The sequence below is a fragment of the Poecilia reticulata genome, chromosome 5, assembly GCF_904066995.2.
Source record: "Poecilia reticulata chromosome 5, P_reticulata-male-v2, whole genome shotgun sequence".
In the NCBI taxonomy this organism is placed as follows: domain Eukaryota; kingdom Metazoa; phylum Chordata; class Actinopteri; order Cyprinodontiformes; family Poeciliidae; genus Poecilia; species Poecilia reticulata.
Window position 1 is genome coordinate 27602639 of NC_088834.1, and position 20051 is coordinate 27622689.

The following is a 20051-nucleotide window of genomic DNA, read 5'->3' on the forward strand; positions in this document are numbered from 1 at the left end:
GCATTAGTCTCTTCTCACCAGACCACCATCCTTCATAGCGAGTGGCAAACATAACTTATCTCTTCCTTTCAACCTTTAGCCTGAGGTATGAATCTTCTGCAGCTCCTCCAGAGTTACCATGAACCTCTTGGCTGCTTCTCTAAATCCTCTCATTGTCTAACCCATCATTTTAGGTGGACGGTTTATGTGTGGGTGGAGCTGGAATTATGTCATACTCTTTCCATTTTGGGTGATGGATTGATCAGTGCTCTGTGAGGTATGCAAAGCTTGGAATATTATTTTATAGCCTTAGCCTGCTTTAAGCTTCTCTAAAACTTTATCCCTGACTGTTGTTGCGTTCCTTGTTCTTCGTGATGCTGTTAATTCATTAATGTTCTCTAACAAACCTCTGAGGCCTTCATAGAACAGCTGGATTTATCCTGAGATTAAATTACATACAGGGTAACAGAATTTACCAATTAGGCGTAGGGGCACACTGATTGCAGTTTTCTGGCCGATCACTGATCTTTAAAAAGCCTGTACTCCAATACTATTTTTATATTTAATCTGCAGATAGTCGGGTGACTGGTCACTATTGTTAACCACGTGACATGGTGGGCGGATCTGTCAGTCAAGCCTCTCATACGGCAAACTAAAAGGGAACAGTGGCTGATTTTCAGACCTTTACGGAGGTAGATGCGATCAGTGGGTAAATCTGGTGGATAAAATAGGTGGTTTCTCATAAGTATTGTCAGATTGCCAATCTACAAAAATTAAGGAAACTGGGGCCAATTTATTGGCTGGACAATTTATCGGTGCACCTTTAAATAGGTGACTATAAGGAAGTTGGTTGCGTTGGATTTTATTTAGGGGAGTTGGAAAAAAGGGGCTGACTACAAATGCACACCAAACTATTGTTAGTAAAAAAAAAACTGCTATGTAACATTTTCCTTGTCCTTACTGGTGGCCTGTCACAGAAAAATTCAAATAAAATATAAAGGTTTCTGGCAGTAAAGTCACAAAATGTGAAAAAATTCAAGCGGTGTGAATACTTTGGCAAGGCTTTGTATACTGGAGCGTGTTGTTCCTACTCGAGCAATTCAATTAAGAGAAACCAGAGTGTATTCCCTCTCCTCCCCTCATAAACTGCTGCAGTAATTACAATATTACAACAGTAAAAAAAAAAAAATTAAAATAAGTAAAGAATCCCATCCCCAATCCACAGCCAGTTGCTACCAGTGGAAAAGAGGAGCGAGGCTGTAAAGTGGCTGCTAGTCACTAAAATTTAATTCAAAACAGTTCACCAATTCAGACACTCCCAGATCACTGGGTCACCTACAGCTGACGTCGGGCAAACATGGACCTGCGGGTTTTTTTTTGGTTTTTTTGGTCGTCGTCATCTTGTCACATGAAGGCTGGAGGAGAAGAAAGGACAAAGGAAGACGAAACTCAAGACGTTTGGGTGTGAAGTGAGAGGATGACTGATGATGATGAGGATGATGACAGGCTGTGCCGTTTCAATATTCCTCCCCGCTGACACCCTGCGTAGGCACACACTCCCTCCTCACCTCCGCACCATTTAGCACCTGTACGGCTCTCCAAATCTTCGCTCTCAGAAGTGAGGAGCTGGTAAAGAGCGTCACAGTGTGACAGCCTCAGAGGAGTGAGAATACACACACACACACACACACACACGCACACACACACACACACGCACACACACACACACACCCCACACACAAAACGAGAAACGAGAACAAAAAAACCCAAAACACTAAAATAAAAGCAGAAATCCTCCAGCTTATGACATTTGTTTTGTGTGTAATTTGCTCTGACAGTGATTTGCGGCTGTCTTCAGTGTCCTTAAAAAAAAAAAGTGGAGAAAACCTGGAGGGGGAGGAAGAGGGCGGGGGGGGGGACGTCTGTCAGACATTTGAATGATCGAAAAAAACCAATCTGTTTAGCAAAAAACGTTTCTGCCAAACATCCATTAGAGAGATTAATGTCATGTGAGTGGATCAGCTGGACACCCAAATATAAGCCAGGGACAGAGGAAAATGACGGTCTTCCACAGAGAGGAGCACTGGGAACAATGGTGCCTCATTTATACAGAGGAACGTGATCCAGCGCCGGGAGGCTCGAGATGGCTGACTGGACCGTCTGCGATTGTTCCAGTTTTTTCTGCGAGTTCGGGCTGCTCAGTTGTCCAGTATGTGCCGGTTCAGGGTGGGGGGGAGTGTTTGGGACAAGATGGACAGGCGGGTTTTACACTCTGAGCACGGATGGTGGTGTACGTGTGCAGAAAAGCGATATAGAGTCATGGGAGTCATTAAAGCAGCGCTCCTACAGGTCCCCACTCCCGCCCAGATGAAGACCCTGGGCAGTGAGGGGGACGGGGAGTTGGCGAGTGGTCTACTTGTTTTCTTTTCTTCAGATGGGCGTGTTTGTGTTCGTAGTGATGTCTGAATGTCTGAGACGCAGGTGTTGTCAGTCAGCTTCGTGCTTCTCCTCACCAACACACACACACACACACCCACACACGCACACACACACCCCACCCCTTTACCTCCATAACTGCAGCCTCGTCCACTGGGAGACTGGTCGGTGATGCCACTCATGTGTTAACATCGCCATGGCAACTCCACTCTTCCCCTTGCCCACCACGCCACACACAACACAGTCGCCTGTCCACACCCAAAAAAAACAGCAAGACACAAATACACACACACACATACACGCGCGCGCATGCTGAATTCCTTGGACTGCATCTGGAGCGGGGCAGATCTAATCCCAATGCCCCGCCGGCTGGGTTTGAAAAGTCCACACAAGGCACGAGGTTCAGCTTTGGTCGAGGCCCGCGACCGCTTCCCCCCGCAGCTGTGTTGCTCCGGTTGATGGGGCCTGATGGGAATAATATCACAGCGGAACAAGCTACAAATGATCCCCCCCTATCTGGGGGGTTTTTAGTCCTGTGAAACCGTCGTGATGGCCTTGCGGGCTGAGGCGGTACGGTGTGTACCTTGCCGCCCTCCGACCTGGCGTCTGATGGAGCCCTCGTCATACCAATGCTTCCATCTGCAGCCCAGATGAATGACAAGCAAATAAACCCAAAAAGGCATCTGAGTCACGCATCCTTTTAATGAATAACTTCCTCCGCTGTGTAGCCAAGACTACAGACGCCCATAAAAAGGGAGGAATTAAGGCGAAAAGAAGGAAAGATGGCGGCACAGCGCCCATTGTAGTGTCCATCGTAAAATGGCTGACATTACAGCCTCTTTAAAACCACCAAAGCCTGGCAAATGCCAGCTCCTGCTGACTGAACCTTTCTTACATGGGACAGAGAAAAGAGGCAGGGGCTCTTCCAACGCCCCCACCCCTTCACCACCCACTATAGCCTCAAGGCTTTTTTTTCAGAGCACAAACATTTCTTTTGGTTGGAACTATGCAAACATGCTGGTTTAGTGGGGCTCTTGGAGCGGGCTGGGCTTCGATACGGCATTGGTCCGACGACAAAGCAACACCGAGAGGGATGAAAGACCCAAATAGAAGTGAACCTGTGAGGACCGCCGTCCTTTCAGGAAGGGGAAAAATGGGGACTTGATGTTGTCGTTTGGAGAATTTTCTGCAAAAGATCTGTTTATGTCAAAACAGTTTGAAGATCCAGTTGGCATTAGACTGTAGGTGTTTTCTCTCTCTCTCTCTCTCTTTCCCTCTCTCTCTGTCTGTCTCTCTCCTCTGAACTCGAGGAATGTTATACAGTGCATGTCAGCTAAATCTGCAAATCATGACCATATGACCCTCTCCTCTGTATTCTCTGGCATGGGATTCATTTTGAGCCGTGGAAGTCAGACAAAAACATACCGTCTGTTGCCTTTAGAAGTCGGAACACAGCCGATCCTGAGAAGTGCATTATTCCTGGAATATGAGCGGTGGCATGTCGTTCATGGGGGAAATGGGCACTCTTGGCCCACTGCATTCTGTGTGTCTGTATACAAACACTCAGCCGGGGCCATAACGAAAACTATGAGCTGTGCCTAATTGCAGGGAGTGCGGGATGAAAAGCAATATGCCTGGCCTCATTAGAGCAGTTCCGAGAAGGGAGATGGAAGACTGTTCCCAGGGATCCACAAAAGGGAATTGACATTCCCCCAGTGTAAGCGCCCTACCAGAGTGAAAAAAAAAAGAAAAAAAGAGAGAGTAAAAAACCCTACGCACACACTGAACTTACCGGGCCGAGCTCAGCACGCACGGTCTGCCGGAGCGGCACAACCAGAGCTCATTTCTCTTTGTTTTGCTGGACATCATGCACTCCTGCAAATTAACTATCGGAGGGTAGAAACCGCCTGCTAGAGACCGGACTGCGGCCCGCCACAGCTGGAGTCCAAAAACGCCTACTTTCACAGCAGAGACAGCTTCACAATCTCTGATCTACATAATATACACATATATACATATATATATATATAAGATTACACTGTTGAGTGATTAAGATGTTTCCCCCCCCCAAAAAAAAGACCACTGATTCACGCTGGTCTGACCTCCTGCTTGGATAGTTTTGGGTTGTCTCCTGAGCTGTGGACTTTGGTCCCACACAATTCACAAATGGCACATTAGTCAGCACCCTAAAGGCACAGGGAGACACATGGCACTCAGAGCTCTGTCAATATTTGTACAGACATAGAAAGTGACCTACAGAGGCTCAGATTTGCGAATCTAATGCCTCTGTGGTAATCTTCAGTTTTCAAAATATCTGCAGGTCCCTGATTTACAGCCCGAGGTGCAAGAGAACTTTGTTACTGCTTAGGCACCCTGTAGGCTTAAAAATGTACAAACTGTACGAACACTGAGGAAAGCCATCATTTCAAAGTTACATCAACAGAATCCTATTTTAATGAGTCTTTGTTCCTTACGGTTCCGCCTGAACAAAACAAAAACTTCACCTCTCCTCACAGAATCTGTAAGAACACTGACGGCAGTGGCGTTTTGCCCAGAGCGCCCTTGAGTTATGGGGAGGCAGCACAGGTACTTCAATAAAAAGTGTTAATATCCACCCCCTCCTGCGATGCAGTTTGTAAATATGACCAGACGCATATTGTGGCTAACATTACTGAAGATCTGATTCTCAACTTTCAACTGATTCTTTTAAAGGAATCTGAACTGCATTAGCTCATCTGTAGATACAAACCCTCAATACTTAGACCAACAAAACCTGGACCATTTTACACTGAACACAGATTATCTATTACGCTTTATCCTTAGCATTAGGAGTACATTAGATTGAAAGAATTATAAAAACTGCAATGTGTGTAGACCAGCAACACTGGGATTTAATTATTGTCCATTGATGATTGATTCAGGGAAACTCTACATCAAGCAACTATACATCCAAGAACCACCCCTGTACAATGAGCTATAGGTCAGCTTTTCTTTCACTACCTGTTAGCCAAACCCAGCCCATTAGGTGTTCCAAATGGTCTCACTTTTGTCAATAAAAGATCTCATGTTAAACATACATGAACTGTCATTTTGATTAGTGAGGATGCTGTCGTATCTCTGTTTAGCATAGCAACATTAGCATGGGTGAGCATCATTGTTGGCTCTTATTAAAAAAGAGTGACAGAATCTTGACATCTGTGTATATAACTCATCACCACAAGGTCAGTGTATGTATTATTAACATAGCAAAGGACGGCTGGGAACCAATTTCCTTTGTCATGAATAGATATTTACATGGTAATCAGCTTGTTGGATAGACATTTACTGCCAAAACAATAAGTATGTGTAATAGATAACAGTACTCTATAAATGAAAGATAAGAGATTGTTGGAAGCAATAATAATAATATATAATTTTTTTCTAATAGTGTCTAGTTTTACTCTTAATTATTTATTTTAAAATGTTGAAATACAAGTTGTTGAAGGTTTTTTTTTTTTTTTTTTTTTTTACACATTTTGATGTGATAATGTTATGTAATAGGTAAAAATCATATTTGAACATATTAACATCTTTTGGGAATAACTCACTTACATAAATGATCAGATCATCAACAATAACCACAGTTACTCACGTGGCCCGCCCCTGGTTTACGGCCTCATATAACCTCGGACCGGCCCTGTGTGTATACACGTATGGCAGCAGCACATGTTGGTAGGAGGAAGAGACGGGAATTAAAAAAAAAAAGAAAAAAAAGAGCAAATGAATCCAGATATAAGGGCCTACCTTGCGCCGTGAGGGAGAAAGTAATAACGAGTGAAAAGAAAAACGATACAGTTTGAACATGTAAGAGTTGGGCACGCGCTGTGTTCAAAAGTCTTTCACAACTAAAAGAGCGCAGTGGAGAAACACAGTGCGTTGTGCAATAAAATAAGCAGATACGCCACATAGTATAGAGAGGCAGAACGGGGGGTGAGATCCCGCTGCTGGAACCCAACTATAACAAACTGCCGAGTTAACCCGTTTCACTCCGCTCGCACGGTTTGTGGGGGCAACACACAAACCGACCCTGCCGACGGCGCTCCGTATAACCTTATATTCCCAAAAAAATCCTCCACTCCCCCTTCCTCCACCTACTGTCGCCATTTTATACATTGGCGACTTGATATGTGCTGCCTTCACCGCGGCACGAGCTCAAAATCCAATATTCAACGGCGACATATAAATTCAGTAAACAACTTTGGAAACCGCACCGCGGGGATATACCGAGGCGTGTGTGTGAGTGTGTGTGTGTGTGTGTATGTATGTGTGTGTGTGTGTGCGTGCGTGTGTGTGTGTGTAAGCGTCCGTGGGGCTGCGGGAGAGTGGTTGAGTCCTTACCTCAGCGGCGGCGACGGCAGCGGCGGTGGGAAAGATGGAATCCGACATTAATACATAAATGAATTATTTTGGCTCCGCTCGTTTCGCTTTGAGAAGAAGAAGTCGAGTTTTTTTGTTGTTGTTTTTAAAAAAAAAAAAAAAAAAGGGGAAAGAGGGGGCGGCTGCTCCCCTTAAGTGAACCCAGTGAACTGGCGTGAACCCGTCGGTGACCACAGCAAGGTATGTTACATTGCGCTACCTTCCCAAAGCCGTCAGCTCCACTGTACGAGGACGGCAAAAACAACTATGGTCGGCGGCGCAGGACGAGGGAGCTCCAAAAAATTATAGCGAGTGTATTTCCTATGAACACGTGACGCGGAGCGTCATCCAAAATCCAAAAGCCCTTTCATCTAAAATTTTGGAGAGGGCGGGGATGAGATGGGGATATATGCATGTGTGTGTGTGTGTGTGTGTGTGAGTGGAGTGAGTGCTTGTACAAAAAAAAAAAAAAAAATGGAGGGTATACTGATCCCCTCTGCACATTTGGGTTTATTTTTACAGCTCATGAAGCGGTGCTGATGGATTTATTGTTTAAATTAGGAATCTGATCTAAATTCATGCGCCCTGAAGATTTCCCCTTCCAAAAATCTCATTAATTAAGTAACATGCGTGTTCCATTAGATGCGTGTCTTATTAGAAGGAGGAGGAGGAAGAAGAAGAAGAAGAAGAAGGAAAAAAAGCCTTAATGGGCTGTGTGTGCTGTGTATCACCGTTGTGGGAGCTGTCATTTAAAGCACATGCCTGTCAGCCCACCGGCTCAAATGGACATTTTTACGCACACGCGTAATTATTTGAGAGCAAATTTGTGCAGATGCGCCGTAACCGTAGCCTGCGTGTTGTGTGTGTGTGTGTGTGTGTGTGTGTGTGTGTGTGTGTGTGTGTGTGTGTGTGTGTGTGTGTGTGTGTGTGTGTGTGTTTAAACGCAGGAGGATAATTTCCCTTTGAATCAAATTAGAGCTGCTGTACTGATGCGCGCCCTGTAAAATATGATTTGCACGGCTGCGGCCCTTCGTGACCCCTGATAGCATTTTTTTCTTTCTGTGTGTAAAAGCCCGTATAGAGAGAGGAGCGCGCGGGCCCCAAACACGCCATTTATGTATGGCACGAAAATAGATGGTGAAAACGGGATTAAATAGTTTAACAAAATGGTAACAACTTCATAGAATAATGTGGCAATAACGTTCAGAAGGCCCTGAAGTTTTTGGCACACATATAAATGTGTAGATCTATATAAGGATCTTGTGTGTAACAAGTGGGTGGGCTGCTCTGGTAGGCCCTCCATGCATGCAGGCAGACAGAAATATACTCTGAGCAGAAGAACACATGGGACTAATAGTTCTATACTCCTCTAGTATCACAAAGATGGATTTACTCTGCCTTTCCATTATTTCCTTCACCGGATTCAGAAGTTGCCTGTAGCTGTATACAGTCAGGAAAGGGGTAGGGGGGAAAGATGAATTATCTATGAGACAGATGAATCACCCACCATTAAAGCAAAAACACTCTGACTAGCAGGATTGCAGAAGAGCACGACCTAGCTAGCGTAAGGAGTCTAGCGTGAGACGGCTCTGCCCAAGATTAGGATTAAAATGATATTTGCATTTCCTAAAGGTGTGGCGTGTGAAGCTGGAGGACTGCAAAGATGGTGTTCAAGTCTGTTTTTGTTTTTACTTTAATACTCCGTTTAAACTTCAAACTGATCACTGCTATTTTTTTTGTCAAACTAAATACAACTCTCAAATTTCCATGGAGAAATAAAAACCACCTGAACACACCACTTAGATGTTCATTTTTCATCGAAAGGACAAGCCTGTTGAGGTTCTTTATTTAGGACGCTGTCCTGTTTCACTCGACAAACTTCGACTTTTTTTTTTCCACAACATACATGGTTCAGGTTGACCTGAAGCTTTCTTTAATCCAAGACTGTTAGTTTTCCTTAGAAGCTGCAATCAGAGCTTCTCTAAAACATATTAGCCTTTCGACATGCAGTCAAAGCTCTGATTACGACCTTATATTCCACTATGCTGCAACTCTAAATTTATTTTTAATTTCTTTTACTTTTTCTCATTTGATATACTTTTCAGTAGATGATGTTATTCTGTTTGAAGTGGAACATAAAACTCTCTTTAGCTCATTGTTCATTTATAGCTCAGTTAGATGTTGTTTCCTGAAAAAGCTTATTTTTTATGTATTATTAAAAAAAAACACACAAAACATTAATGGCCTTGAGGTTGACCTTGGTGCTCTTAAAATCATATTAAAATTATCCTCAGTTTGTAACACTTGAGATCTTTTTTTTGCATAAATGATGTGATTTGTGAAATCATTCTGGAAAGACGATATCTGGACTGTCGAGATGCATCATTTTTTTTCACATTTGATATTCTAAACTGCATGTGATTGCATTGTATTATAATCGAATTGGACTCCATACAATTGAATATGAATCTGTCAATTTAATTTGGTTGTTTTATTTCTGTATAGCAGTATGTGTGTTTGACCTGTCTGTACATATGACATTAGTTGTTAACTTGTGAAATATAAATAAATCAAAAAGCTGCATGCCTAAACAAAAAGCCAGGCTGGAGGTATTTTCTAGATCATGAAGATGAGGTTGTTTTTTTTTTATGTACATCTCAACATTCAGGCCTTCAGGGTGACACCAATACCATGTTGTTATTCTAAAATGGCACTGAACTCCTCATTTGAATTCTTTGCATTCTTATTTTATATTAATAATTAGTTGTTTTTTTTCTCCAGCTGTGTGCAAAATAAGATTGTAGCAGATTCCTCCCCGTCCCCCACCTGTTGCTGCTGTCTGTGGGTCAGCTGGGTGAAAGAAGGCTCCGGCACAGCTTCCCTGGCATTCAAATCAGACAATTTCAGCTGTTTGTAATTTCCAGAGCGTTGAGCAGCCAGCAGAACACAATGTTCTACAAAATAAACACTTGAAAACAAATGCTAACTTTCAAAGGTATTTGTCCTATATTTTTGCTCGTCTTTCTAAAAATCAAAACAATTTAGACAGATGTAAAAAAAATAAAAAATGTTAGGATGTTGGAGTTTTGTAAGAAAAACTAATGCCTTTCTATTTTTAATAAATGTATCATGTATTTATTTGTTAAAATAATTAATCTTAATTAAATATTTTTCTGTCGTGAATAATCATTTAACCTGTCAATTTAACCATTGAAATTAGTCACTGCTTTTCATTTTAATGCTTTTTCTTCCAGGTCATTTTACAGGATAAACATCGTGATGATTCAAAAACGTTAAATGTCGTCACATGTTCAATTAAAAATGGCTTCGTCTTTAGTCTTTCTAATAAAAAAAATGTGTGCTAGTTTAACCTCTCTGTAGCTTGGAGTTCAAGTTCAGAGTCAACCATGCGAGAACACGCGGGGACGTGGTTTCTTCTGTTACTGAAAGGAAAAGTCGTCAGAGTGAGAGGTCTCGGGCCTTTTCTGATCTCTGTTCTGTAACCGGACCACAGCAGAGCGCGAGGGGGCTGTACAGGAGGTTTTGTTTGCCTCCAAACGAGCCAATGAGAGCTCCGCAGCTCAGATTGACACCCGAGTAGACGAGCCCGGAGCCGCCATTCAGGTTAGACCAGCGTCCACCAGCCAATAAACGGGCTGGACGGGTAGCAAAGGAGGGAAGAGACAAAATACGAATTTCTCCTCCCTGGAGGTGAGAACGTTACCTGTGCTGCTACCGTAAACGGAGGGAAGAAGTCCCAGCCATGGCTCTGTCGCAGACGTTGGACGACTCCCCGTTGAGGCTGGGTCAAAGACCCTCCGTGGCCGACGCTGTCAACCTGCAGGAAGTCTACAACGAGAGGCACCGGCTAGCTCTGGAGGAGCTGCTCTCCGGCGGGGTCGAGAACTTTTTGGATTTCCTCAGGAGGGAGAGGATTCCCAACTTTCTGTCGGACGATGAGATCCAGCGGATCCGGAGCGCCGCCGTGCCTCCGCCGCGGTGCGTCTCGGTTCACGGGGAGGAGCTGGAGCAGTCGCTCGGCAGCTCGTTGGACTGCTCCTCGGTCACTTACTTCCCCGAGGTGTCCGACGTGGAGCCGCCGCTGCTGGAGATCGGATGGCCCGCCTTCACCGCGGGCTCCTACCGGGGAGTGACGCGGGCCGTGGCTCACTTCCAGCCCAGCTATGGGGAGACTATTTACGCCTGCAAAGAGGCTGCGAGGCGGATGATCAAAAGTGCAAAAGAGGTAAAAATCCCAATAAAAATAATATGTTCTCTAACTGAAAACGCATTTTACTGGAAGTCCTGATTTTTCAGCTAGTGCCAGTACTGTTTTTATATTGCTCTGTTACTCTGAAGGCTGCAGAATACTGTGTTTTTTGTTGTTCTTTTTTATATACTAAAAGAGGCTTATTATTATTATTATGCAGTGTTGTGTAACATGTAATCAAGCAGACCTTTCTCTTGACATAAATTCCAGGGAATTTCCTAAATCCTCTTTGGCCCTTCCTGGAAATACACTGCGGATTGTCTCCATAGAGTCAGACAAATGTCTGATTGTTGTAAATTCAGCTTTAGCTTTTTCAATCAGCAGTGATCTCAGACCAAATGCTTGTACTATCTCAAAAGATTAAAAAAACAACAAAACAAAAAAACAGTTTGAAATGGGACCTGTCGTCAGTCTAATCTCTGGTTTTGTACAGAGACTTTCCAGTTTACAGGGATCTTGCAGGAGGAAAAGCACCTCAGGCCCGTGTGGAACCTGTGTACCAGATGTGCCTCCACTTGCTTTGCTCACCTGCAGGACACATTGAGCTCCCTGCTTCACCAAACACACATTTTGTTTTTGACTCGCACCTTTAAGGCAGGTGCTGTGTGTGTTTCTGCAGCTGGTTTCCTATGGAGAAGCGTGGAGTTGAAGTATTTTCCAAGGTGAGGACGAGTATGGAAAATGAAAGCGGAGCAGGGAAAGTGTATGCGTTTCCAGACTTTTTCCTAAACTTCCACCCATCCAGTGCACTGGCTTAATATCCTTTACATTTATCCAGCTCCTTTACCACCTTAATATCAAATCTTTAATAGTAAGGTGACATAATGATAGGAAATCATGCAATGACAAAATCAGTAACTTGCACCGATTACAGTTTTTGGGCTGATCACCAATCTTCAGAAAGCCTGACCTGCTGAGGCGGGTTTTTTTAAATATCTTTTTTCTGAAAGTCGCTAAACATTGCGACACAGTTGCTAAGTTGGCAACAGTTGGGATGGCTATTGTTAACCAGCCATGTGCAGACATGACCTTGTGGGCGGGGCCAGTCAGTCCGCCCTCTCTCCTGGCAGAGCCACAGGAGAATGCGGCTGATTTTTGAGACCATTGCGGGGATTCATGAGATCAGTTTCACATGGAAGTGCAAGCAGATCCTCCAAAACTAATCGGGCACTTTATCGGCTCACACAAACTTTTGGAGTGATATCACATTGACAGCGAAATTAGTTGTGACAAAGCCACCTTTCTTTAGTGCCAGATGTGGATATCTAGAGCATCGAGACTCCGTCAAACAGACGGAGCCGATACGGGACGTGTGAATTCCTGATTTCTGAATACTTTTGTTCTAGGTGTGGCTATTTATAATACCGTTTATCATTTATCGTGACGTTTCTTGTCACAAGAAATTTTTAACTTTCTTTGTCACGATAAAGTCATCGGGTTTGATAGTTCTACAAATGTGTCTACTGTTTGTCCAATGAAGGCATTAAAAACTGCAATAAGTTTGAAAATACAATTACCGTGTGCAGTTTAGTGATGCAAACCACACTTCTTTATGTGATTGGTGTTCTAAAATGTGCATTTCAATTGGGAATGTTTTTCAAGAGCATTATTTATGCTGGTGGGGTTATAATTGCTGTGACACACAGTCACAGTTGCCTAATAAATATGTAATAAATAGTTCTTATTGTCACTTTTATCGTTATCACAATAGTACTGCAAAATACTGTTGTGGTACTGATAAAACTTTAAGTCCATGTGACTCACCTCTACATTGCTCTACTAATAACGTGCACATTGATGTTGCAAATTGGTGGCAAGAAGTACAATTTTAGTCTTTCCCTAATGAGACTCGCAATATCATTATGTTTTTGTAAAAAAACGTGATGAAATATATTGAAAAAAGTGCTGAAATCCATGAAATCCATTAACAAACTTCAAAATACTGCGTTGACAAAGTAAGTTTGCAGCGCTTGTCTAAGGCTCTTATTGCAAAGGTTTGAGGGAACCTTTGCAATAATAGTTTTTGTGTTGGCCGAACAGAAAAGCTCTTTGAACAGCTTCAGGCATTAAGGCCTCATAATTATTTTGGCAGTTTTGTTGAGCATAAGCAGACCCTAAACTGCAGTTCTGACGGTCCATTAAATCGCACAAACTGGCAATAAAAGTTAAACAGATGAAACAGGCAGAGATGGCGTAGATGCGGAAAAGTCAACATATTTAGTATCAGCTGGAGGCAGAGCGAGTGGAGGACAGAGGACCAGTGTTGTGGCATTTTTTTTTTTTCAAAAAGAATGTTGAACGTCTGTATTTTTGTGTGAGAATCAGCAACATTAGAGAAACAGGAGGAAAATATGGTCACATTCACATTTTAAATCACCTCGTAGTCATCAATTAGTCTCCTTCAAACCCAGTGCACCAATTGCAGTTTTCCAGCCGATCACCCATCCAGACCGATTTTTGTTTGGTTTATTTTTATAACTGACACGGTCAGGTGTCATAATGTCGCATCTTATTTTGTTGAAATGCGCTGAACAATACAAAGTTGTTTTAACTGCTTTCCAGTATAAAGGAGAAGGTTAGAGTGGCTGATTGTGAAGAACTTGGCTGAAGTGAATCAGATCTGTTCCACATGCAAGTATCGACCAATCGTCCAGTTTGACGAAAATCTGGGTTGATTTATCAGTTCACCCCGATATTTCTGTCTGTCACCATCCTACCGTTTTTCTTGACTCTCCATGTTTGAATCCTGACCACTGTAGATGCACAAGCCAAAAATTCAGAGTAAACCTTTGTATTTATATTCCAAAATGACGACAATAAAAGACAACTCCAGTAATTTGAGTGTGGGAATATAATTTTTTACCTTTTTATTCTATAGTAAGCACAAAAGCTACATTCAAACCAGCAAACCAGAAAAGGCTGTGGCATGAGCAAACTCACAAGCGATGAAATAAATACACCAATAAATGATCAAATTGTCGTCATTAAGCATTTATTCATTCTGTTTGTCCCGATTTTTAATTGCCGCACAGGGATTTGAAAGTGAAAATGTGTAGGAACCTTTCTGTACGACGAGGCCCTTTTGTTCTTTTGTGATGTTAAACAGCTCAGTGTGAAGCGCCTCTGTAGGTATATGGAAGCCACTCACTGTATCACCGCAGTGTTTACTGGTGTGCTCAAAGGAGCTGCCTTCATCTCTGCCTCTTAAAAAATAAACCATCCGTACAGGGCAGACCCCCACCACCCCCCAAAAAAAATGGGACAGGGTTGTGGGGGCTCTCTTGACAAGCTGCGTGTGAATAACACCAGTTTGAAGCCTCGAATCGAAGATACACCCATGTCTAATCCTCGACATGCAACCTTTACTGCAGCATGCGAAATTCCATTCGTCGGTGTGAAAAAGACAAATCTCAGCGGCCCAAAAAAAAAAAAAAAATCCACAAGGAGAAAGAGGAAAGCCCTCCAGCGCACCTACGTTTCTTCTGTGTAAAAGTCATTTGTTTGCTGACCAAGCATCACGGCCGATCTCCATGGCAACGGACCGCAGTCAATAGAAAGCTCATGAACGCGTGTGCGTGCACACACATTACAGCGCGAGTGTGTGACAGGGCTCCACAGCCCTACTTGAATGAGGCCTTGTGTTTGATAATAATGAAAACACAATCACGTGCTAGATCTTGCGAGCGGCGGCTCGAACAGGAATTTTATTATATTACCTCTGTGATTTTTTTTCTAATTTATTTTCTTGTTTCCACTGCAGGTGATTGCCATAGTGACGGACTCCCTCACAGACCTGGATATCTTTAGGGATCTTCAGGAGGCGTGCTCCCTCCGCAGGGTGCCCGTCTACATCCTGCTCGACCAGTCATGCGCTCCCGCTTTCCTGAGGATGTGCAGGAACGTCGGCGTTCGCCTGGATGACCTGCGGGTATGTGGTTGCTTCGGTTCAGCTGGCCGTGCCTTTATGGGCACAACATGAGCAGCAGCCAAACAATTTACCCTCGGTCCTTTGCAGCAAATGAGAGTGCGAACCGTCGCTGGCACGACGTACTACATGAGGTCTGGAGCCAGGATCACCGGGAAAGTTCATGAGCGGTTCATGCTGATCGATGGGAACAGAGTGGCCACAGGTTCATACAGGTACGGCGCCGTTGGTCCACAAACCTGACTGCATGTTATGTGATACAGCAACACAAAGTAGGGTGTTATTGAAAAGCATCAGTGTGCACACTTTTGCTAATGCAATAATAGCGGAGCTAATTTTTTGTTTAGGGCTTTAGCTAACTTTAAAAATGTTTTGCACACTTGGCTTCCCCTAAATTCATATTTCCTGATCAATTTTAAGGCACTAATTTGCAAACTTCCAGTTGAATACAGGTCGACAGCTTTCTTAAAGTTTTGGTTATCAGGACATTATAAAACATGTTAAATATGAAAATTTAATTGGTGATAGAGGACTGTAGCTTCTGAAAAGATTGTTGATGTAGAGCTTGAGCGTTAGCTTGCCCTACATGCTATGCTAGTGTGTAACTGTAGTGTTAGCTACCGCTAAATACTGTCTTGGTGTAGCACTTTAGCATTAGCTTCTGCTAAAGACCGTTTTGGGGTAGTGCTTTAGCGTTAGCGCAGCTAACTTTATAGTTGGTGGTGCCCACCACCAATTGTTGGATTCAAGTATTTATGTGTCTTCCTGTATTCAAACGTGCAGCTTGATGAATCCTCTTCCTGTTTCCAGGTTCAACTGGACTGACGGCAAACTGAACAGCAGCAACCTGATCGAGCTCTCGGGTCAGATAACAGAGAAGTTCGACGAGGAGTTCCGCATCCTCTATGCCCAGTCCCAGCCCATCAACGCCCATGGGCCTCAGAGCGTCCGAGGCAGCGGCCTCCTTGAGCACCTCAGCATCAAACACTCGACTGCCTGCTCGCCTCGCATGAGCAGAGAGAAGCCCACTGAGCCGGTTCACCTGACCAGCACCCCCAGCCGTAAGCCCCAAACGTTACGTGAGCCTTCCTCTCCGAGTCCCGGTCAAACCAGCCCGGTGTCTGACTCCTCCACCATAGACGGGGGCACGACGGAGCAGAAGCTCATTCAGCAGGAGGTCCTATCTGCCAGCATAAATTATCGTCCTCCCGCAGAGCGGCATGCGGAGAAAGACGCAGCGAGCCCCACTGCCGCCTCCCGCCACGTCTCAACCCAGACCAGCCGTTCGGTGACGGACGGCGACACACAGACCGACGCTCAGCACCTCGGCCCGACTACGTTAGCTAAAACACCGCGACAGGACAGATCCCCCAGGCAGATCCCAGCACCCCATGCAGATCCGGACACTTCTCTAAAGGACGCCTTTCACGAGCTGTCCAAAGAGCGGCAGAGCCACTACTCGACCATCCGATCCAAACTGGAACACATGGTGACCTCCCTGACCGAGAGGCGAGAGCTGGCGGACGTCACCAACGTGACTCAGGGCGTCGGAGCCGCTCGCAGCAGCAGGCAGAGGATCCACAAAGACACAAATCCAGGACCGCCTGCCGAAAGTGGGGGCATGGGCACGTGGCCAAGAGCCAGATGTGTGCAGGGATTTTAAGGCTGTAAGGGAGCGGGGAACGAGGTGTTGAGATACTTCCTTTGTTCTAAATGAACACTTTTGGTTTCTACTGAAAATTTTATTATAGATATTTTCTTTGTTTTAATTCTTAGCTGACATTTTGTCTTTTTTTTTTCTGAAGATTTGTCTATCATTTTTAGGTGCTGGGTTGTAAATTACCATAAAATTATGCCAGAAATTTTCAACCAAAAGAACAGTCTCTAAGACGTGAGTCAATCCTGCTGTAGTACGAGCAAAAAACAGACGCAATCGCTGTTTTATCTATTCAAATGTGCCTTGTGCTGCTGTAACTACTTCCAAAGATTGTTCTGGAGAGCAGCTGGCTCTCACCGTGCCTCGAAAAATAAAAAGCGGCAATTTTCCACGTAACGACCTCGTCTTCGCGTTTTCCTTTGTTTTCCCATTTATCCTCTTTCTGCTTTAATTTGCAATTATGTTCTTGCGAGGAAGAGCACAGAAAATATTTGCTCAAAGAGTTCCAGGAGACACAAAGGAAGCAGCGCACGGCAAAGTGAGTTGACAAAGGGAAGGAGCACCTGCGCCGCCTTCGCCACGGGGCCTTCACGCAATTAGTCGAGAGACTGCATCTGTGATTCTGGCACCTCTGCTGATTATACCGCCAATCACAGCTTTCTGTCCAGGGTGAATTCAGAGGAGGAGATTTACAAGTAAAAGACAGGATAAATGCTAAGTACACACACACACAGATGGGATTTTGGAAGAATTTGCCAATTGTGTTTACGGTGCTGTAAAGAAGTATTTACCCCCTTACAGATTTCCTCTTTTTTTGCCATGTTTATTGTTTTTCTCTTTCTTCAGATCAACCAATTTCTAGATACCGTAATTGCAAAAATTGTAGTTTTTCAATGCTGATGATTTTATTTATTAAGAGAGAAAAAAAAAGCCATCCAAACCAACCTGGCCCTATAGACCTTTTTAATCTTTAATTGGATTAAGTCAATCTCAGGCTTTGATTAAGCTGCTTCAAAATGTTGCTTTTTTGGGGGGGGGTTTAAGCCATCTAGAGCCATGTTTTTGAAACTTTTTCAGGCTAAGGACCACAACCCATTTAACAAACACTCATTGAACATCTAACCTGAAATTGGCCCTGCGTTAACACGTTTTAATATATGATACAACCTGAAATGAAAATACTAGCCTCTTAACTCAGGTATTATTGTTTTCTGTGTTGTTGTGGTGCTGTTTGGTAAATGTGACTAGCCACGACAAAGACATGAACACATCTACTTGGGCATTTTGAGTTATTTACAGATTCTGAAAGTGTCTAAGCTTTCCAATGCTATGACTCTGATCATATAAGTGACTACTTATATGATCAGAGGAAGCTAAGTCATAGCATTGGAAAGTTGAGTTGTTTTCTTTACAACAGTATCTGCAGCTTTTAGAGCTACAGCTGTAACCAGTTTTCCATCATTATTTTTAACACAATCCTTTGGTAAGCTAGCTGTAGCGTTGCACTTTGAGCTCACATCACAGCAAATAAACACACGCAGTACTTCGCAGATCACAGTTTGAGAAAGACTAATTTAGAGGTATGCTATTCTGGTAAAAAATACAACAACAAAAAAAAAACCAATTCCTCCTGTTTCTATACTACGTTCACCCAGAGGGTCTGGACTCTCGGCTGTTGAGAAACTATTGCTTCCTGGAGGCATGAGCTCTTGGTTTTAAATTTTACCCAATCGCTAACGCTTGGCTGTGACATATGTAATGCGCCAGTTTGGCGCTAAGAAGCTTACTGGAAGTTGCCAGCACTGTAAACAACTATCCTCCACTGAGAAGAGAGAAGCGCAGAGGCTAACGAGGCGGCCGTTTATGTTAATTTAACATTTGGAAGTGCGGCCAACATGGACTGAATGGCTTCGTTCACTTCCTCTACTGCCGTTTCTAGAACTGCAATTGTAAAACTGCGCAGAAAATAAAGGTCATTGTTCACAACTTCTCCTTCTGCTCGCTGATTGGCCTGGTGGAAAATCAACCAGAGAGAATCCAAGTCAATGGGAGAAAGCCCAGACAGAGAAGTGAAATGAGATTATTTCGTATTGACCCTTTGCACGTGACGTCACATTCTCCAGAACAACAACAACAGCCTAATGTCTGTATGATAAAAATACTGAATTGATAGATAAGAACAGTTTCTCCTCACCTGGCTGTCTCCTCTCGCTCAGTGGTTTTTCAGAGAAAGGCAGACGCAGAGGCCTGTCAGTGTCTGTTGTATTTCATTACCTCTCTGCTTAAACCGCTACTCCGTGCTGAAGCAGAAACGATGCTTCAACGTTTTCTGTCATCTGACAAGCAGCAAGTCTACTCCACTTTATTCATCAAAAACTTTTTTTTTGTTTTAATTCACCAAAAAACTGTTCTGTAATCTACGTTGAGCTCCAGTTAGCCGCCTTATCTCACTGTGCGAGAGGCAACTGCGTCATGTGTCACGGGCAAAAGGTCAAAGGTAAGAAGGTGACTGGAGGACTTATTACGTTGTACAAAAAAAAGCCAACAAAAAAGCAAATAATTTTAGTACATCTTATTATGTGTCAGAAGAGGGTTTAGGAAATAATAATACCAAAAAAACAAACCAAAATGGCACTTGGGGGCAAGGAGCAAAAGGGGCAGGTGCTGAAGCACCCCTCATTTGCAGCCTCATGTACTCTTAGAGTAATTTTCATAGGATGACCGACCACACTGTTTCATGTCTTCTCCTTTTGTGGATTTTGGCTCCCACTGGTATTTACTAAAGCCTCAGTGATGGCTCTGTAATATTTTTCAGACTGAGAAATGTCAGTGAATTTGTCTCTAATCTTTGAATCATTTTTGAATTTCTTCTAATCACGGCTAAGTGTGTTACTTTCTTTCAGCTTACTTCATGTTAGACAGGTTCTATTCAGGCGATTTCTGGATTCCAGAGCTCTGGTGGTCATTACAGCTGGGTGTGGCTCATGTAATTTATCTCAGCCGTCTATAAAAATGTTAATAAAACTTAATTCATGTTTTAACAATGAGGATATTATAGTTCAACATGGAAGTCAGGTTGGATTTCATTTCTTTCTCCCCCTTAATCAATGAAGCAGTCATGTGAAAACTGCTTTTTTGCATTTACTTAGATTATATTTGCCTGGTAATAAAAATATGTTTTGCCAGAAGCAAAAACTGCAGAAATGTTTTGCACCGCATTCAATAGTACATTCTATATGCATTTATAATCTCTTAAAAAATGCCTCCATCTGCATCAAAGTGTCTTTAAACAGCATGTTTGGTGATCCGTGGCTGATGCCGAGCCAGGAATAGTTTTTTAGTATTTAAATTAAGAACAAAGGTCCATACTGTAAATATAAAACAGGTTA

At 43.4% G+C, this 20051-nt stretch overlaps 2 protein-coding genes across 6 annotated transcripts in view; one reads left to right on the top strand and one right to left on the bottom strand.

Moving 5' to 3' along the window:
* Positions 1 to 10663, bottom strand: part of zhx3a (zinc fingers and homeoboxes 3a) — a 23223-nt gene extending 12560 nt beyond the window's left edge. For 2 of the 5 annotated variants that reach the window (XM_008410530.3, XM_017304792.2), the window contains exon 1: positions 6793 to 6916. The gene's annotated coding sequence lies outside the window, so the exon portion shown is untranslated. Of the gene's footprint in view, positions 1 to 6046; positions 6092 to 6198; positions 6573 to 6792; positions 6917 to 10534 lie in introns of those variants that run through there. The other 3 variants (XM_008410531.3, XM_008410533.3, XM_008410534.3) reach the window with 3 other exon arrangements.
* On the top strand, positions 10574 to 17058 carry fam83d (family with sequence similarity 83 member D). The gene is made up of 4 exons (XM_008410536.3): positions 10574 to 11056; positions 14841 to 15008; positions 15096 to 15220; positions 15816 to 17058. The coding sequence occupies exons 1-4, from the start codon at positions 10574 to 10576 to the stop codon at positions 16666 to 16668; spliced, it is 1629 nt and encodes a 542-aa protein (XP_008408758.1). The 3' UTR covers positions 16669 to 17058.
* The last annotated feature ends 2993 nt before the right edge of the window (positions 17059 to 20051 follow it).

Coding starts and splice junctions, on each gene's coding strand:
- fam83d (XM_008410536.3), top strand. CDS start 10,574: ATGGCTCTGTCGCAGACGTTGGACGACTCCCCGTTGAGGCTGGGTCAA. Junction 11,057..14,840: donor TGATCAAAAGTGCAAAAGAG/GTAAAAATCCCA, acceptor TTTCCACTGCAG/GTGATTGCCATAGTGACGGA. Junction 15,009..15,095: donor TTCGCCTGGATGACCTGCGG/GTATGTGGTTGC, acceptor GGTCCTTTGCAG/CAAATGAGAGTGCGAACCGT.